Here is a 17,770-nt window from a genome sequence, read left to right as displayed (position 1 = left end):
AAAAAGGAAAGAAAGAAAGAAAATATAAAAAACAAAAACTAAAACAAAACCCTGTTCCCTCCTCCTCCCCCTGCTCACCACCCAACTCCCTCCTGCTTACTGTCCCTGGCATTCCCCTATACTGGGGCATAGAGCCTTCACAGGGCCAAGGGCCTCTCCTCCCATTGATGACCGACTTGGCCATCCTCTGCTATCCATACGCTGCTGGGGCCATGAGTCCCACCATGTGTACTCTTTGGTTGACGGTTTAGTCCCTTGGAGCTCTGAGGGTACTAGTTAGTTCATATTGTTGTTCCTCCTAAGGGGCTGCAAACCCTTCAGCTCCTTGGGTCCTTTCTCTAACTCCTTCACTGGGGACCCTGTACTGCCCTCTCTTTCATATTTGTTTCATGGTTCAAATTCTTCATCCAGTGTTTATTCCTCACACCCACCTCACTGTGAAGCTTGAAAAGATGGCTTCTAACCCTTCTAGGCTGTGGTAAGAATAACAGACAGATGTAGGACCAGAATGCTAGTAGGTGCCTTGTTCAAAGCCGGCTATGGTTTGTATTAATGACCACTTCCTGGTAGACCTCTTCGCTGCTCATACATCAGAGAGGAAGCGTCTACCTTGCTAAGATTCAGGTACACAACAGGCAGGTGAGCTTCCTACTAACTGGTTGCCCTCAGCATGCTGGGGACAAGTTTTGGGTGAGCCCCTTCTGCCCTCTGAGTTCCATGGTGATCAGGCATGGAAAGTGCTTTGTATACAGGTTTTTGAACAGGGCTTCAGTGCTTTTTTTTTTTAAGTGGACTGGAGGCATGCTGACACTAGCAGTGGCTTCAAAATATTAATCAGAACTAAGAGTTTTACCAACAGCAAAGACATTTTCAGAAAAAGGAAGATGGAATAAAGGGTTATAAATCCATACATGTATATTGTCTTCAATCTTTGGTACATTTTAGTATCACCTGAGGGAGACGGTTAAAAGGTTCTTCAGCTTTGAATTAGAATATAGGAGGTGAGGCCGGCAAAAATTCCCTGTTCTAAATAACAGCCCAGAGTCACTTTACCCATTCAGGGCCAATCGTGATGAAGCCCAGGTAGGGTCAAAGAGCCTCACTCTTACAGTCAGATGATGTGTTGAGGCATTTAGTGTCTTCTGCTTGTCTCTTGTTTTCCCAGGCGTGGCCCCTAGACTCTGCCTTGGAGTTCGGTTCAGCTGCAGTTTCCCTGAACGTCCTTCCTTGTGTCTGGCCCTCAGCTGGATTCCTGCCCTTTTTCTGTTATGATGCTGTCAGAAGGGAGAGTTTTAAATGCACCACTGACTGTGCCACCCTATTAAACAAACAAAGCAGAACAAAAAAATAAGCCGGAATGACCTTTCTTTGCACTTAGCAAGAAAGCTGGTGATTCCAGCTCAGGCCAGCAGCTCCTGAGTCACCTGGCTCCTCCTACTTCTGTGTCACCTGACTCCTCCTACTTCTGCGTCATCTGGCTCCTCCCACTTACGCGTTCTCATCTCAGGCTAAGTTCATGATTTTGTCAGGCTCCATAAAGACACTATCTGCCAAGTCCTCAAAAAGACCACACTGTCTCTTTCCCAGGAACTAGATACCTGCCGTCTCTTTGCCCACCCCGTTAACCGCACACAGTTACCTTCTGGGCTTCTGCCTCCTGACCAGGTCTTGGCTTAATCATCATGACCTTAGAAAAGCTCTGCCTGATGGCCAGGTTTCTCCCACCATTTGTTCCTACGGTGTCATGGATAACTCCTTCTTATAACTTATCACAGTTAGATAACCGTTTGGTTAATGCCAGTCTCTCCTATCCAGCCGTAAACTCCAGAAAGGAAGGATTGCTAGCTCTATTTTTATCTATCACTAATGTTCCCGGGTGACACTCCAGGTATCTGACCAATTTGGTTGACACCAGCTCAATTTGAACCTGTATTTACTACTTTAACTTAGTGTCATGCCCCTTGGCCAGCCCCACGTTCTAGTTATAATTCAAATTGTGAGCATGCCCTTTGAATCTCACTTCTTTCCTCCTGTCCACTTTACCAGAGAGGTCCAGCTTATGATAATGCAAAGGCAAGCTTGGATGTGACATGTAACAGAACCTCCTAAGTCTTCTCTTGGGGTTTTCTTTAAATATGGACAGCCCCTCCATTTTATCTCACACTGCCTGGTGCTCAGATCAATGCAGACACACCTGTCATTGTCCTGCTGAGAAGCGCGGCTTGTTTCTGAGTTCTACCATTCCCACGTCTTGTTCTAGGACACTATCTCTGGCTACTCCTACCATGCCTTATTCCCTTCCCTGATATTGTATTCAGGGATTCATTAAGCCCCACTGTTGCATTAATAACCTGTTGGTGTGCCTATGTAGCACCCAGTTTTATCCAAATGGCTTGCTGCTCTTTCCTGAATCAGTGGGTTGGTTTCCTGCCAAGTACTTCTATCTGCTAGCTTGCTTGGTTTGGAGACCAGATGAGAAGCCAGACTCCTATTCTTGGGGTTTCTTTAGCATGAGCCAATTTGTGGTGGAAAGAAGCTCTCTGTGACATTTCCCATCTGTCTTTCATAGTCATCTCCAGTCAGCACCTGCATGGCTTCCGTCCTCTCTGCTGCAACTGCTGTCCCCTGGAAGCTCACTTTCCTGAGCTCCCTTTCCTGAGCAGGAATCCCAGAATTTTATAGGCTAGGCGGGAAAAGCTTTCCCATATTCATTCTTACAGAGTAACTGGTCTGTGGTAGTGTACACTTAAGCAGAGGAGGCTATTCATGTTTAGATAGTGCTGGTCATTCAACATGAGGATCTGAATGGAGTGAGACAAACTCATTCTGAAAACTCAGTCTAGCTGAAAGGGTTTTTGGAGAATGCATAGCATGTAGCCTTGAATATTCCATGTACACTGTTTTGACCTATGAAAGTATAAAAATATGGATGACTGTGAAATATGTTTATTGTGACAAAAATGTGTGGGAAAGAGGACAGTGATTGACTGTTAATGTAATTGGCCCTATTTGACCCTAGTAGTTAGTGGTCAAGAGGCATGGCTCTAAAGTAGACTCTGTTTATACTTCAGTTTAAATACTCTGTTTTTCTCAATGAATACCTGAGCTTCACACAGTTGTACTTGAACACTGAATAGGGAAATTGGATAAATGATAAGAGGTGGCAGCGTGGGGGAGCTCTAGCTGGGTCCCCCACCTGTAGCTGTGGCCAGTGCAGACACCCTGAATGGAAATCCTCACTATTGTTTTGTTTTACATGGAATTCTATTGGCAGTGCCAACAGGAAGAATCCTTTGTGTGCTACCCCAGGCTTTGCCATGGTTCCCTGCTTCCTGTCTTCTCTCTGTGAAGCCTAGTACCATGTCCATGGTGTGTCTCCTTGTGATTCTTAGAGAAACCAACCATTTGTACAATCATGTGTGACCCAAGTATTTATCCATGGGGACTTGCTGACATCAGCCTAGCCATCTGGTTCCCTTATCTCTCTTCTGCTGGACTTTGACAAAGTTCTCTGCCTGTCCCACTCCTTCCCCTAATGACATTCAGAAAGTTCCACATGTCTTCCTGTAGCCAGTTCGGAGGGTCCCTCCCTCGTCTTTCTTATTCTTAGTATCCAATGCTCAATCATATAGACATGGGATTTTTGTTTTGGTCATTTTGGTAACTTGTGAGTATGAAGGCAGACAGCCCCTCACATATCAGCTGAGGGAGTATGCAGCTGCCCTTGGGTCTAGTTCTGTGAACACAGTCTACTTTCCTATTGTCCCTACCTTTGCATGAATGGCTGTTTGCAGTTTTGTTGATGGAAGTCAGACACCCAAGCAGCCCCTTTCTGGGTGTTTTATAACAGCCTGGGTCTGTGCTGCCGGGTTTGGGGTTTATAAAGAGGAAGGCAGCACACTTAGGAACTCAGAGGTGAAGTGCAGGGATACGGTTGGAAGTGGAGAACAGAAAAACTGCTCTGCCATTGGTGCATCATGGCTAGTTTCTAACTTTGGAGTGTTCTTGAAAACACAAATACATGATTGGGATACCCCGCCTCATTATGTCAAATGCTTGGTTCCTTTTTAAAGCCTTTTTCCCCATCTAATTTCCAATGAGAATTTAACCCAAGCTCTTAGTAACGGCTCTTGGTTTCTCAAAGTAACTGAGATTTCCTCAAGATACATCATCATGGTAGTTCTGGGTAGATATGGCTGCTGGGTGTTCCCGGTGACAACCAAGAGCTGCCTCCATGCAGCAGGGGCTTTTCTTTCTGGGCTCAACTGTGTCTTGAGGACCATCCATCCACATCTTTGTTGCTCTCCTCACTCTCCCATACAATCATTCCTATCCATCATGCCTGTAAGGACAACAGACCCATTATTGGAAAGACCTGATTTTTCCCTCTGAAATTTATGTCACAGGTCAGATTTGATTTTTAGTTCCTGCTCAACTCCTCTTTTTTAGGCAGCAGGAGTTTGTGCAGAAGTAAAGGTGGAGTGATATTGAAACATGTTTGTGGTAGTTTACTATTTCAGATTTCTCAAGCACTCCAGAATGTGCTCACATACATTGTAATGCTAAAGGTTTTGTTTCTAAGCATCAATATTTGTATAAAAACATTTACACTCTTGCAACGCAGTGAGGAACTTTGGACACTGTGAGTTGTAGTTTTAAAGCATCATGGGAATATCAGAAGTTTAACAACAGTGACTAGAGACATGGCTCAGTGGTTAAGAGCACTGCTTTTCTTCCGGAGGGCCCAGACTCAGTTCCCAGCACCCACAAGCACCTGCAACACCAGTTCCATGGGATCTGATGCCATCTTCTGTCATCCTTGGAGACTGCACACATTTGGCACAGATATAAACATGCAGATAAAACACCCATACATATAAAATAAACATAAATAAATCTTTAAAAACAAATCTTAAAAAGTTCAACATTAGTTTTGATTTCTTTTGATACCTTCTGAGAGATTTTAGATGCTTTTGTGTAATTGCTGCTCACCTAGGATGTGACCTCTAGACCGTGGTTGACACTTCCATACTTTGGGGTCTCACTATCCTTAGTTTAGAGTCAGCTCCTGATGCTTTCATTCTGTTTCTGAAAACCCAGAAAGACAAGCCACACCACATGGCTCAGGTGGGTTAAGGCAAAGGCACCCCAGGCTGAACTGATTCATGGTTAACCCTAAGGCCTGTTGCAGAGCTAGGTTCTATAACATCCTCATTATTGATTGTAGCAATACCTGCTCTGACTCATCGGAGGGCAAAGTGAATCCAGGAAGGCTCAGGTTTCTTGAGGAAGTGCAAGTTCAGAAAGCACTCATGAGAACCAGTTAAGGTCAGTTATCTCTACTGTAGGTATTGATTTCTACACACACACACACACACACACACACACACACACGTATACATACATACATACTCATATACAAACACACATATACAAACTCATACACACATACATATACACATGAATGCATCCATACACATACACTTACACATATGTACACATACATACATACTCATATACAAACACACATATACAAACTCATACACACATACATATACAAAAATATATACTCACACATATATACATATTTATACACAAACATGCACACAAACATACCCACACATAAATACACATATACACATACATGCACACACACATACATAAATACACATGCACACATATACACATACATAAATACACATGCACACATACGTTGTGATCATATATTTAGGTTAGGATTACGCATTCTTAGGAAACAGGTATTTTAGCTCTTTTCCTCCCACCACAAGATTGGAAGGTTTGAGGCCATGCTATTTGAAAGGATGGGAATTTCTCTTTCTGAGGTGAGACCACATCCAAGAAGGAGCAGGGTCAAAGATAAAGAAAGATGCTTGATTCAGGACATCTGTGTGATGAACAAAGAGGCAGCCTGACCACATGCTGAGATGGTCACAAGCTTGGCCAGGAGATGTGTTGTTCCTCCCTATGTGGCTGATGAAATTAAAGCTTAGACAGGCGTGTCCTTTGTCCAGTCAGTAGCCCAGAAATGGCACCTGTGAGAGCTATGGTTTGTTTGCTCATTCACGGGGTATTAGGTAAGGCCTGGGAAGGGGCTACTCAGAATATTCCCCTTCAATATAAGGCTGCTGCTCCTCATACCTTATCCAGTGGATACACTGGGATATTTCTCATACTTTATTTTTCTCTAGTCTCTCTCATGCCTCCCCACCCCCATTGTCACATTATCATAATATGAGGACTGACCTTGAAGGAGATTGGCTGACTTGCAGTCAGTCCTCTGAGAGACAAAGTACAAAGCGTTTTTCCCTTGTTTGGTGTTTGTGAGCACATCCTCGGGGAAGACTTCCACTCAAAGCAAAGTTGTCCTTTAAGGGACCATTCTAGTTGATATCTGGCAAGCTAAAATTTTATGTAAAACTTCTCAGTATAATAGCTCCTTGATAACTTAAGAGAAATTTAGAAAGATTAATTATGACATTTTATTATTATGGTATTAAGCCACCCAGAAGTTCATTGCCGGTTGACTTGTATGCTCAAGGCCTACATTTAATTATACCATTTGATCTCAGAAGTATTTAAGATCTGGGTACACACAGAGACAGTCCAGATGGTGTGGAGTCAGACTTTTATTTCATTGATAATGATGCTGATTTGCCATCCACTGTGTATTATTTGATTTGGCCAAGAGGACTTAGTTCAGAGACGGTATTGCCACCTTCGTTTAAAATCAGCAGCTCTACAACCCTAGGTTGAGCCTGCCCTAGGTCACAAGGTTGAGGCTGCCCACGTGAATTGAAAAGTGCAACGATTTTCACATAGATCCTAGGAGTTATCAAAATGCTTTATTGTTATTCCAAACATGACAGTAGTTATTATTGTAATTCATTTCACAGACAGAAACTTTAGGCACTAAATAGGTACCACAAAAGGCAGCTAGCTTATCAGATCGGGTGTGGTTCCAGTCATGCTCATTGAAACCCAATCAGGATTGTTATTCCCATTTCACAGATAAACCACCGGGGCTAGGTGTTTAAGTGACCTACCCAACACAGCAGGGAGCTGTAAAGCTAGCCTCAGTCTGTCTTTGTGGCAAGCGGACATAGCCACTTGGCCACATTTGCTTCGGCATGCTATGCAGCTGATGTCATGTAGCTAAACCCTCCCCTGCACGTTGTCTTCATAGATGGACTGTTTATTTTCCACTGTACTGGGCTGTCACTCTGTACAAGGAGAACAACTTAGGCTCATGTCACAACCAAGCACCCTTAATCCCTTTGTGTGATACATACACACACACACACACACACACACACACACACACACACACACATGTACACACACAGGTTTACTTTTTAAAATTCACTTTACATCCCGATCTCAGTCCTCCCTCCTCCTCTCAGTTTCCCCCTCACGAAGTCCCTCCCCTTCTTCTCTCTGAGAAGGGAGAGGCCTCAGTCCCCCTGGGTCCTAACTCACCTTGACACATCAAGTCACTGCAGGAATAGGCACATCTTCTCTCACTGAGGCCAGTCACAGAGAACAGGATTCACAGGCAGGCGGAAGAGTCCGGAACAGCCGGGGTTGTTGCCTTCCCTTCCCCGCCCCCATGAAGACCAAGCTGTATATTTGCTACAGCTGTGTAGGGGGCATTGGTCCTGCCCATGTAGGCTCTTTAGATGGTGGTTCCAGTCTCTGAGAGACCCCAAAGGTCCAGGCTATTTGTCTCTGTTGGTCTCTTGTATAGTCCCTGTCCCCTCCAGGTCCCTCCCCAGCTCTTCTACAATTCTCAGAGCTCTGTCTTAGTGTTCCTTTGTGATATTTTATTCACCACAGTCATTGCTTGCGTTTTGTTGTGATTTCCTCCAGTTTAGACAGGGAGGAGTACCCCACTAACTCACTGTTGCCTTTGAGGACTGGACACAGGTCAAACTGCTTGCTGAGGAAGTTGTCTGGCACAGCTCCATCTAGACATTGCAAACCTGACTTCTGTTCGTCCAGACCGCTGTCTTGTGGCTATGTGGCAGTTGTCAGTTGTCCCAGTTGTCCCTTTCATCTGTTGAGAATGTGTTTGACTCCAGCCCTTCGCCCTTATGAGACAAGTTTCCCTGGTCTGTAAGGAGCCAATCCTTCCCCATCTGAAGATGGTTTCCCATTTCTCTAAATAGTAACTTTCATTCGTGGTGGAAAGCAAAGAGTTATATCAGTGTCTGAGGATAACAAGGACCAGTCACTCAGAGTTGAAATGCTGCCAGTCTGTACAATCTCAATCTTGGGAGTTTTAAAGCATAGAAATTCATTAGTTTTAATCATCAAGTATCTTTTAGACTTCCGAAGAAAGTTTGTGTTATTACAGTACTGCCTTTTTCTTGAATCACAAGCTCAGGTAAATGTTTCTTAAACTTGAGTTGGGGGTGTCTCTCCATATCTATTAATGTCAGTAAACATCAGATAAATACCCAGATGTATTTAATTATTTCCACTCAAGGAAGTATGTCCTATTTAGATAATCTTTAAATAAATTGTTTCCAAACTGAACAAATAAACAAGAAATAGCTGAAACCCAACAGCTTCAACTGTATAGAAAAACCTAGAGGTTTTAAAAGAGGAACTAGCCCAGGAAAAATCTGAGTCTCATTATGTATTCATTTTTATTTTGAGAAATAAACCTGAATTGGCTATTCAGATATGTTCCTTTTTTAAAAAAAAAATAAGCTGTTGATTTTCAAAAAATAAGAGTCAATTCAATAGAGAGTTTTATACCTGTTCCAAATGTACTAAACCTCCAATGTGTTTTAAGTATGGAATAGACAATCAAGAGTATTTGTTGTTGTTGTTTGTTAGTTCTGTTTTATAATACGAATGTAAGAATGAGAGCTGTAGGAATGGCTCAGAGATTTGGGTCATGTACTATACTTTCAGGGATATGGGAGTTCACTTCCCACCTGACAATGGATGGCTTCCATCTGCTGTCCATCCCAGCTCTAGGGGATCCAGGGCCCACTTCTGGCCCCTGCAGGCACCTGCAGTCATCACGCACACGCACATGCACACACACTGAAAGTCTCCTGTTGCAGTAGTCTCCTCTTAAATAGCGTTCCGTGCACTCTCATATTCCCGTGATCAGGTTATTGTAATAATCCCTTTATGGATGAGGAAACCCAGGCTCTGTGTGGTCAAGGCCACATGGGGACCCAGTTACAACCATTCCAAAGCCCACCGATATGCAAATACACCAACCGGCCTGTAAAAAGCCAATTCTGTTCCTGTTGAAAGTTAGCATAACAATTTTTTAAGTTTGCATTTAAAATCAATTAAGTGAAATTTGCTTATGATTCTGTTAGTGGACGTTTGAGAAAGATTAAAACACAGTCTTTATGTTGGAAAAAGCAACAAGTTTGCCTTCTTATCTCTGCCCAAGCCACTCTATACACACCCAGATTTCACCTAATCCCAGGAAGCTATGCCAGGTCGGGCCTAGTTAGGGAATACCAGGTGGTATAGGCTCAAAGGGGAAAACCAAACCAAACCAAACCAAAATTGCCTTCTCTTTTCTTATATTTTCTTATACAAATGGATGATGGCCTTTTAATAAACTTCTTAGCCTTGGGTTTCCATGTCTCAGAACCCAGCAGAGATTTGTCAAAGACTTTGTCAGCTTTCGGCAATTAACCTTGATCAGTTTTCTGCTCATGGTTTTTATTATCAGCGACTGTAGGAAGCTCTAAGCTGTAGTTCAAACACATGACACTTTAAAAAAAGAGAGAGATTTCAGTGGAATTAAAGCATTTTCTTATTCTTCCTTTTGGGATCATCTTCTTGCTGTCAGGAGCTCATGCTTGGCCTTGAACCTGGATGGCTATATAGCTTTTCAGTACTTAATCACAGTTGGCTTTTAAATTGACTTTTGTCTTTTCTCAAAGGTTACTTCTCAAATAATCTTAGCTTTATTATTAGATAAGGGATCCTGCTTCTTTCCCTTCTAGTCAGTGAGGATGCTATGCCTCCTCCATTCTCTTCCCCATCCTTGTCCCTTGACTCCCACATTAGAAAATGCCATTCCACTGACTCCCAGAGAGAAAGATCATTGCAGGGGAAGCCCAGAATCAGGCACCCCTAAAACATGGCAGCCAGATAAGCAACAGTTAAATGTCTGTTAACAGTCTACATCTTTTGGCAAATTATAAAAGTTAATCCATAGGAAGAAAAATGTAATTTAAAAAATGTGTCCAGGGAAGAAATTTTCGAAAATACAGAGAATAAATAAAATAAATTCCATGTTTTGAAAATAAGCAAAGTGGATTGTTTTCTAAATGGTCACTGGACTTTCCAAATAGAAATATTTATGCGTAAGAGAGACAAATGGGCCTTATGCACACACACACACCCATTTTGTCATGTTCATTGAGACACCAAGTCTAGAGAGCTCCGGGCTATTTGAGGCCTACAAGGGAGAGGCCGTGGGAGATATTTCTTCTTATTAGTATTTATTTTAGAGTCTCATTTTTTTCTTCTGTGCTGTGTCTTAAGTTCTGGGCTGTGTGATTTTTTAGACTGCGGTAGCTGGAATATTGAACGGGTTTTGTGTCTCATCTTTCTTTTTCCTTCCCAGATCCCAGGCAGGCCCAATCTTCCCCACCGTGGTCCTATGATCAGTCTTACCCCTCCTATCTGAGCCAGATGACATCCCCATCCATCCACTCCACCACGCCGCTGTCTTCCACACGAGGCACTGGGCTACCTGCCATCACCGACGTGCCCAGGCGTATTTCAGGTAAAGACAAAGCTTGAACTAGAAGCCCACAGGGGCGGGGTGGGGGGTGGTGATGGAACAAGCCTGGCTCATCTATGCTGCTCCCAGTCACTGAGACAAGTGACTTTAGGGACTCAGTCTTCTGCATTTATGAGGCTATCAAACACTTGACCATTCTTAATCCAGGAGGTGGAAATCTAGCTGAGATGGCGTGCTTCTCTTAAGATAATCTTTATTAGCAGTATGCACTTAGTGTACTGCTGAATTGTATCATATTTGAGGGGTGCTGTCTTTCAGCTAGGGCCTTCTCCCAAAGGTCATCCCAAAGATCTTCTTCTGCTTGTAAGCCAAAGGATATCCCCATTCCTAAAGCCAGGGTTCCACAGTAGCTAGTTCCAAGATAGATCACCTTCAAGCTTAGGATACTTATGAGAGAGACCTAGTTATTCACAGCCCTGTGAACCCCAGAGGAGCCTTGAAAGGCAGCCTGCAGCAGCTTAAGAGTGAGGCACACTGTCACTCTGTGTGGCAGCCCCTCCCTCTCACACATCCATCACCCTAGAGGCCCCCAAAGCTTGTGGATCATAGTGGAAGTGTGTGTATGAAATGACCTGGCTACCCTTTTCTCCATCCAGTAGGATTTAGCAGAGGGAGCCAGAAAGTTACAATAAAGACGTCAGACAGCCATATAGTTTGAGAAGCCTAACAGCCCTCACCCGGCCATATGAGTCCCATAAATAAGGAAAGCCATTCCTCCACTCACTGTGATGTACTCCACCCTCATTAATAATCAGATATGACTCCACAGGGCCACACAGCTATTGTGTCTCATGTCAGCCTTTGGGCCCCAAGCACCTGTTTGACTCCTGGCCAGGTTAATGCCTTTCTCTCTCTCTCCTCTCTCTCTCTCTCTCTCTCTCTCTCTCTCTCTCTCTCTCTCTCTCTCTGTTTCTGTTTCCGTGTCTCTCTCTCTATCAATTCTCTGCAAAGCATGGAGCCGTTCCTCTCTCCGCTGAGTCGTCCCTGCCAAGCTGAAGCTCCACCAGCAGGCTTCCATTAGTCCACTCTCCTTTGTTTCTTTCAAGTTGGGAGGAGGGAAGGCTTTGTTTCTCAAGCGAGTAGCAGGAAAGGGCTCTCTGGTCCCAGTGCCTTCACATTTTCTGCTGCAGATGGACTACCCCGGGGTGAGTAGGGATGGGAGACGGTGGAGGGAGAGCTGGAAGGTTCTTTGGATAACCATGTTACCACATTTTATTGACCACTGCTGCTGTGCTTATGGATTGCATGACATCTCCTGGGAGCTGGGCCAAGGATAGTCTAGTCTAGTATAGATGTTTAGTTTTCCTCTGTTGAGTGACATCACTATCTCCTTTAGGCAAGACATCAATCAGGGATACAGGAGAGGAAGAGGGAGATATGCAGGGGGCTAGAAAGTACTCACAGGGCTGGGGTTGACTTAGCTTTGATTGTCTCATCTGTATTTCAGATGAAAAAATGGTTTTATGTAGGGTCAAAGTTCCTCTTGGACTTGTGCAAGACTTGTGTGTGTTTAGGATCCCTTTGGGCTTCCATGAGACCAACCCTTTGCAGTTGAGGCAGATTTTTTTGCTCCTTGAAGAAGCCCCAGTGGGGATGGAGAGATGGCTCAGCCATTAAGAGCACCTGCTACTTTGAAAGGACACAGGTTTGCCTCCCAACACTCACATTGGGCAGATCAAAACCGACGATGATAGTTCCAGGGGATCTGATAGCCCCTTCTCATCTCTATGGGGGCCAGGCGCACACATGATACACATACATACACTCAGGCAATCATACATACACACAAAATAAAAGTAAATAAATCCTTAAAAAGAAAGAAAGAGCCCCGGAGGACAATTGTAGCTATAGAGACACAAACCTAAATCGTTTTGTTAACGAGGTGTGTTCACATATAGATTCACCATGGAAATGGCTGTATACCAATGACCACCCAGTGGGCTAGGCATCAGAGTTTGCTGTTCACACATGTGATGCAGATCAAACCAGCTATTTTGTTCTTGTCACCCCAAGCATTTCCACGAAATGACATTGTAGCTCTTTCCATTCAACAGAGGAGGTAGGAGCCAAAGCTGGCTGGTTATGCAGCTGTTTGTTGATCTTAAGCCAAAGACAGGAATGTGCCCCCACTTCATACTGATTTAAAAGGCAGTTCGGTCCAGTTTTGTCCTCCTCTTTGAGCATCTCAGTGAGTCGTGACTGGTAAAGGAGTAACATGGAGCCAAGGTGGGAGGTTCTGTATAAACATTACTGAGAACAGAAAATCCCTCCTGTCAGCGTGGGGAGAACAGGAAGGAACAGGCAGCTGCGGACTGTCAGGATCTGAGCGAACCCTCCACCTCCTGACCTCGCTCCTGGTTGTGGGGCTGTGCCTGAACCAGAGCACTACCTGTTGGACTCAGATCATACTTCGAGGAGCAAGTGCGTGGTCCACTCCCCAGGGCCCATTCTTGGGATTCTGATGGAGAGATGGTTCTTCTGTAGGGTTCTAGGGGCCGAATTGCACAATTTCTACTTTATCATTATTCACCTCAGTATGTAAAGCCATCCTCAAGATACATGAGACTGACCTTCTTCCTACAAGTAAGACTTGAAGGTTTTTTTTTTTCTCTCTAGAAAATAAAACCCTTTGGGTACAATCTTTGTGTAGCTTGCCCAGTCCTGTGGTCTGCCTCTAACATGGACAGTCACCATTTGCTTCTAAACATGGGCAGCTCAAATGCTAACCTCCATCACCATACCCCAGAGAAGTCCCTTCACAATGCTTTTAGGCCACCTCACCCCATCCAAAGGATACACAAAAATACTTGCCAGTGATGCTGGGTGACCTGACTAGGTTTCTAAAACTTTATTAATTACTGGGAAAGTATGCATTGTTCAGGACAGACCTGACACACAGCATGTGACATTATAGCTGATATACTGAGGCTAAATTGTTTTTAGAGTTGTATATCTGTATGTCATTTGCAGATAAAGTCTGGCTTAAGTTAATGTAATAAATAGGAACCTGAACTTTTTACAGATGGTTGTGAGCCACCATGTGGTTGCTGGGAATTGAACCCAGGACTTCTGGAAGAGCAGTCAGTTCTCTTAACAGCTGAGCCATCTCTCCAGCCCTGAAACCTAAACTTTTTAAAAGAGATTATTTGTTTAATAAAAGTAAGTCCCCCCCAGAATATATTTAAAACAAAAAAGTGATTTTGAATATTTCAGTATTTAAATGAGTTAACACTTCTATGGAGTTAAAAAAATATTTCATAAAATATACAGCACATAGAATTACTAAAGTATTCACATTATTGCTATTAAGATTTACAGTGTAATATTTACAGAATTAAATTCAGTTAAACTTTACAAAAGTCACTAAAATATCAAGAAAAAAATTATGTAATAAATCAAAAATCTTAGGTTGTATTTACTAGGGGTGGGAGGTTCTGTTCCAAGAATAGAAACAATTAGAAAGATGAGTTTCTAAAGAGATTCCAATTCACCCTAAAATGCTATTCAAAAGGAGATACTCTGAATGATTGTACTTGAAGACCGGTAGGAGATTGGGGTCCTTCGTTTCCTCTGTGTGTGCCCTTGCCTGTAACTTTTCAAGTGTGGATTCAGTTCTAGAACCTAAAGAATTATGTCCATAATATACTCTATTCCCTATAGTTTTCTTTCTGGAAGCCACGCAGGAGCATAACAAGGTCTACTAAAATGATGGAGGCCTGCTACCCATGCTCCCCAATTCATTACAGAGAAAGCCATACTGCTAGAAGTCTCGATGTCCATAGGCACAACATGAAAAAATCAGGGTGTTTCCCCTTACTCCCAAGAAGCCTTAAATCGTAAGAACAGGAGTCATCTACAGGCCTGTAAGCAAACACTATTCCATTGCTATCTAGCTGACAAGGGTCCTTCTTCGTTGTAATGACTTTGGAGCATGCTAAGTTCAGTTATACAAGTCAAGTTCAGCTTATCAGACACCAGCCTCCTGACATCACAGTGCAGAAGCAGCCCTCCACACCCTGGGCTTCTTACCCCACCGTCTAGATTACAATAAGTAAGACCTTCTATCATAAACTAAGTGTGGGAGCATCCTGGTCCCAGGTGGCTTTAAAGGTGACCTCACCTCATCTTGTGATGTGCCACGGAAGTAGCAGAGTGACTTCTCAGTGCTTCCTTAAAGAAACAGGTTGAGACAATGGAGAGACCAGAAGGCTGTAGCCAGCCCAAGCCTATTGGGCTTTACCACTGTAACAGTGCTGTCTGTAACCCACGCTGCTGGGATGAGTGCAGGGCACTCGTGTGGCTTCACATAATGATTATAATTAGTTTTCTGGAGGTCATTACCGAATACCCAGTAGATAATTATTGGCTTTCAAACTGTGTTTCATGTACTAATCCTGCCACTGAAAGAAGAGAGATTCCTTAAGACCGGTTCCCCACTTTTGAGTCCAATGAGGAAGCCTTAAATCTTCCTGCCTTAGAATCTATGGGCCCTCCCTACTTTAGCTGGCTCTTTTCTCTCCCTCCCTTCCTCCCTCCTATTTGACCACTTCTGTGATGTGGAGGTGGAAGAGACAGTCGCAGGCACTTCCCTGAGGCCTTTCATGTGGCCTTCTGTGCTCTCTGGAGGCCCCATTAATGACACATGCTGGACATATAGGGAAGACCTATACGTGTTGTCTGCCACAGTTATTTTGGAAGAGGCCACCAGGAGTTACATCAGGAACTTTTCATGGTGTTCATGCTTTTTTTTTTTTTTTTTTTTTTATAAAGTTGTTTTTCCCTGAAAGTTTCTTTTTCTTTTTTTCCTGTATAAGCAAATAGTCTTGAATCCTCTCTTTGAATATCTAAGTATCAGAAGCAATTTCACTCAGCTTCGGAAGGCTATTGAAGAGCTTTCCATCCAAGGGCTCTCAGTGGATACTTCCCAAACTCAGCAGAGTAGGCATTAGCCCATTCGAAAGAAAAAAAAAAAAGTCACTGACGATTATTGCATCAATACCACAAGATATAAAAATTGCCAGCGGGGAGCTGGGGGACCATGTGATCACTTGCGATGTGCCAGGAGGATCAGCCCACTTAATTTAAAACCCAGTGGCATTTGATGGAGCTCATTTAAAAGATGCTCCTTATGAACCAGTCCCTGCCAAGTCTCCTGCATCCAGATTTTAAAATCAATAGCTCCAGTAGCATGTCCCATCTACGGGCGCACTTACTTCTCCATGTCTGAGGGGGAGCAATGCCTCCCTCTTGGAGAAAAGAAAAAGAAAACTCTAGCAATTAATACTAATAAACCAGAAAGTTAAAACAACCTTAATAAAACACTAGAGATCCTCCATTTTTTCCTGCAGACCTACTTCTTTATTAAGAGCTTGTTTGGTAAATGCACCTCTGCCACAGCAGCCACAAGCACGTAATTAAGTTCTATGAGAGCCACTCTTATTTTGAAGAGGGTCTCTGTTTAAAGCCATAAACGGGGAAGTTATTAAATTTAATGGACCCTAAACAAAGACAGGTCCCATGTGTTAACAATGGCACGTCCCATATTCCTCTCCTCATATCAATGGTGATTGACCTGAGCATTTTCAAATTTGTAGGTCAGAGTTCATCTTGCTTTCCCTAAAAATAGTCTGTCCTCTGACAAGAGCAGATGGTGTTTTAATCCCACTTGAACCTCAATTTACTCTAGTGCTGGGAACAAAGACATGGTTTCCACCCCTGCCCTGTCCATCAGAGAATGTTGGCGCAGGCGTAAGGAAGCGCCTGACTAACCCTGTTTGCATGACTAATTGCAATTATTTGTAGTTAGCCTTGGGTACCCCCGCTCAGTGTAACCTGTGTGTGTGTGGTTTGACTCTGATTTTTTTAAATTCATAGATCTTGTCAATTGTTACTGGGGCAAGGTGCGGATGGAATTTGTACAACCACCCACACATAGGGCAAAGATCTGTTAAAGAAAGGGGCCACTCTTATGCAGAGACAGCAGGCACGTGGTCACACATTTTCCTGTTATGGTTTGACACAGCCTGCTCTCAGAGGAGTGGGCCCCTCTCACCAGATGTACTGATTTTCTCGGGACACAGCAGCTGCTGTGATCCAGGAGGAGCATGGGAATGGTTCAGCTCAGGAATAGCTGATGTTAGTTTCAATGTCATTTCTACCGTTCTCAGCTGCATCCCTTGGCTTGCTGTGCCTCAGTGGCTTCATGGAACGAAGTGACCCAACATTGCTTATCTGTGCATCTCAATTTTACAAGGAGTAAGGTGACATCAGGACTTACCAAATAAATGTCAGGGAGAAAACCAAGTTGTGTTATTACTTTTGAAAGAATAAAAAAATGCTGATTGTATGTGTGTGTGTGTGTATCACATATGTATGATTTTAAATTAATATTTATGCTTCATAGCAGTTTTACCTTACTACAGGAAGACTACATAGAACATAGAGCTTGCATATCCTTCAGCCACCACCCACAGACCCCTGTCATTTACGTCTTGCATTATTAGAACTGAATATTGATCCACTGTTATGACATTGAACACACAGTCTACCTTAGGGTTCACACTTGGCATTGCACAGTCCTGTGGGCCTTGCTGATCCTATAATATTGTGTATCCCTCCCCATTGGAAAATAATATAGGGTAGGCTTCCCACCCTACCCTGCCCTTCATACCACCTAATAGCACCCAGCCTTCCTCCTGCCAAGGCCCTAGAAAACATAAATGTCTTTACTGTTTCTATGGTCTTGAACTTTTTGAAATAATTGGGATTAAAAATATATATAGTAGAAGAATGCTATATATTTTTAAAGAACATAAATATTCTTTCTGCACCTCCTGATCTTCTTTTGTCATAGACTCTGCTTATGACATTTTTTTGTTAGAAAATCTTTACACACACACACACACACACACACACACATACACACACACACACACACACACACACACACACACACACACA

The 17,770-nt window shown here is 43.3% G+C and overlaps 1 protein-coding gene across 11 annotated transcripts in view; it reads left to right on the top strand.

Annotated features, from left to right (window-relative positions):
• Runx2 (RUNX family transcription factor 2) overlaps nt 1–17,770 on the top strand; it is a 313,975-nt gene that overhangs the window by 161,687 nt on the left and 134,518 nt on the right. For 9 of the 11 annotated variants that reach the window (XM_031348362.1, XM_031348358.1, XM_031348356.1 and 6 more), the window contains one exon: nt 10,631–10,792. In XM_031348362.1, coding sequence (XP_031204222.1) covers nt 10,631–10,792 — 162 coding nt within the window. Of the gene's footprint in view, nt 1–10,630; nt 10,793–11,761; nt 12,030–16,977; nt 17,157–17,770 lie in introns of those variants that run through there. The other 2 variants (XM_031348365.1, XM_031348367.1) reach the window with 2 other exon arrangements.

This window comes from Mastomys coucha, unplaced genomic scaffold, assembly GCF_008632895.1.
Source record: "Mastomys coucha isolate ucsf_1 unplaced genomic scaffold, UCSF_Mcou_1 pScaffold3, whole genome shotgun sequence".
Lineage (NCBI taxonomy): Eukaryota > Metazoa > Chordata > Mammalia > Rodentia > Muridae > Mastomys > Mastomys coucha.
Note: the sequence above shows the minus strand (reverse complement) of the source record. Positions and strands in the feature narration are given on the sequence as shown.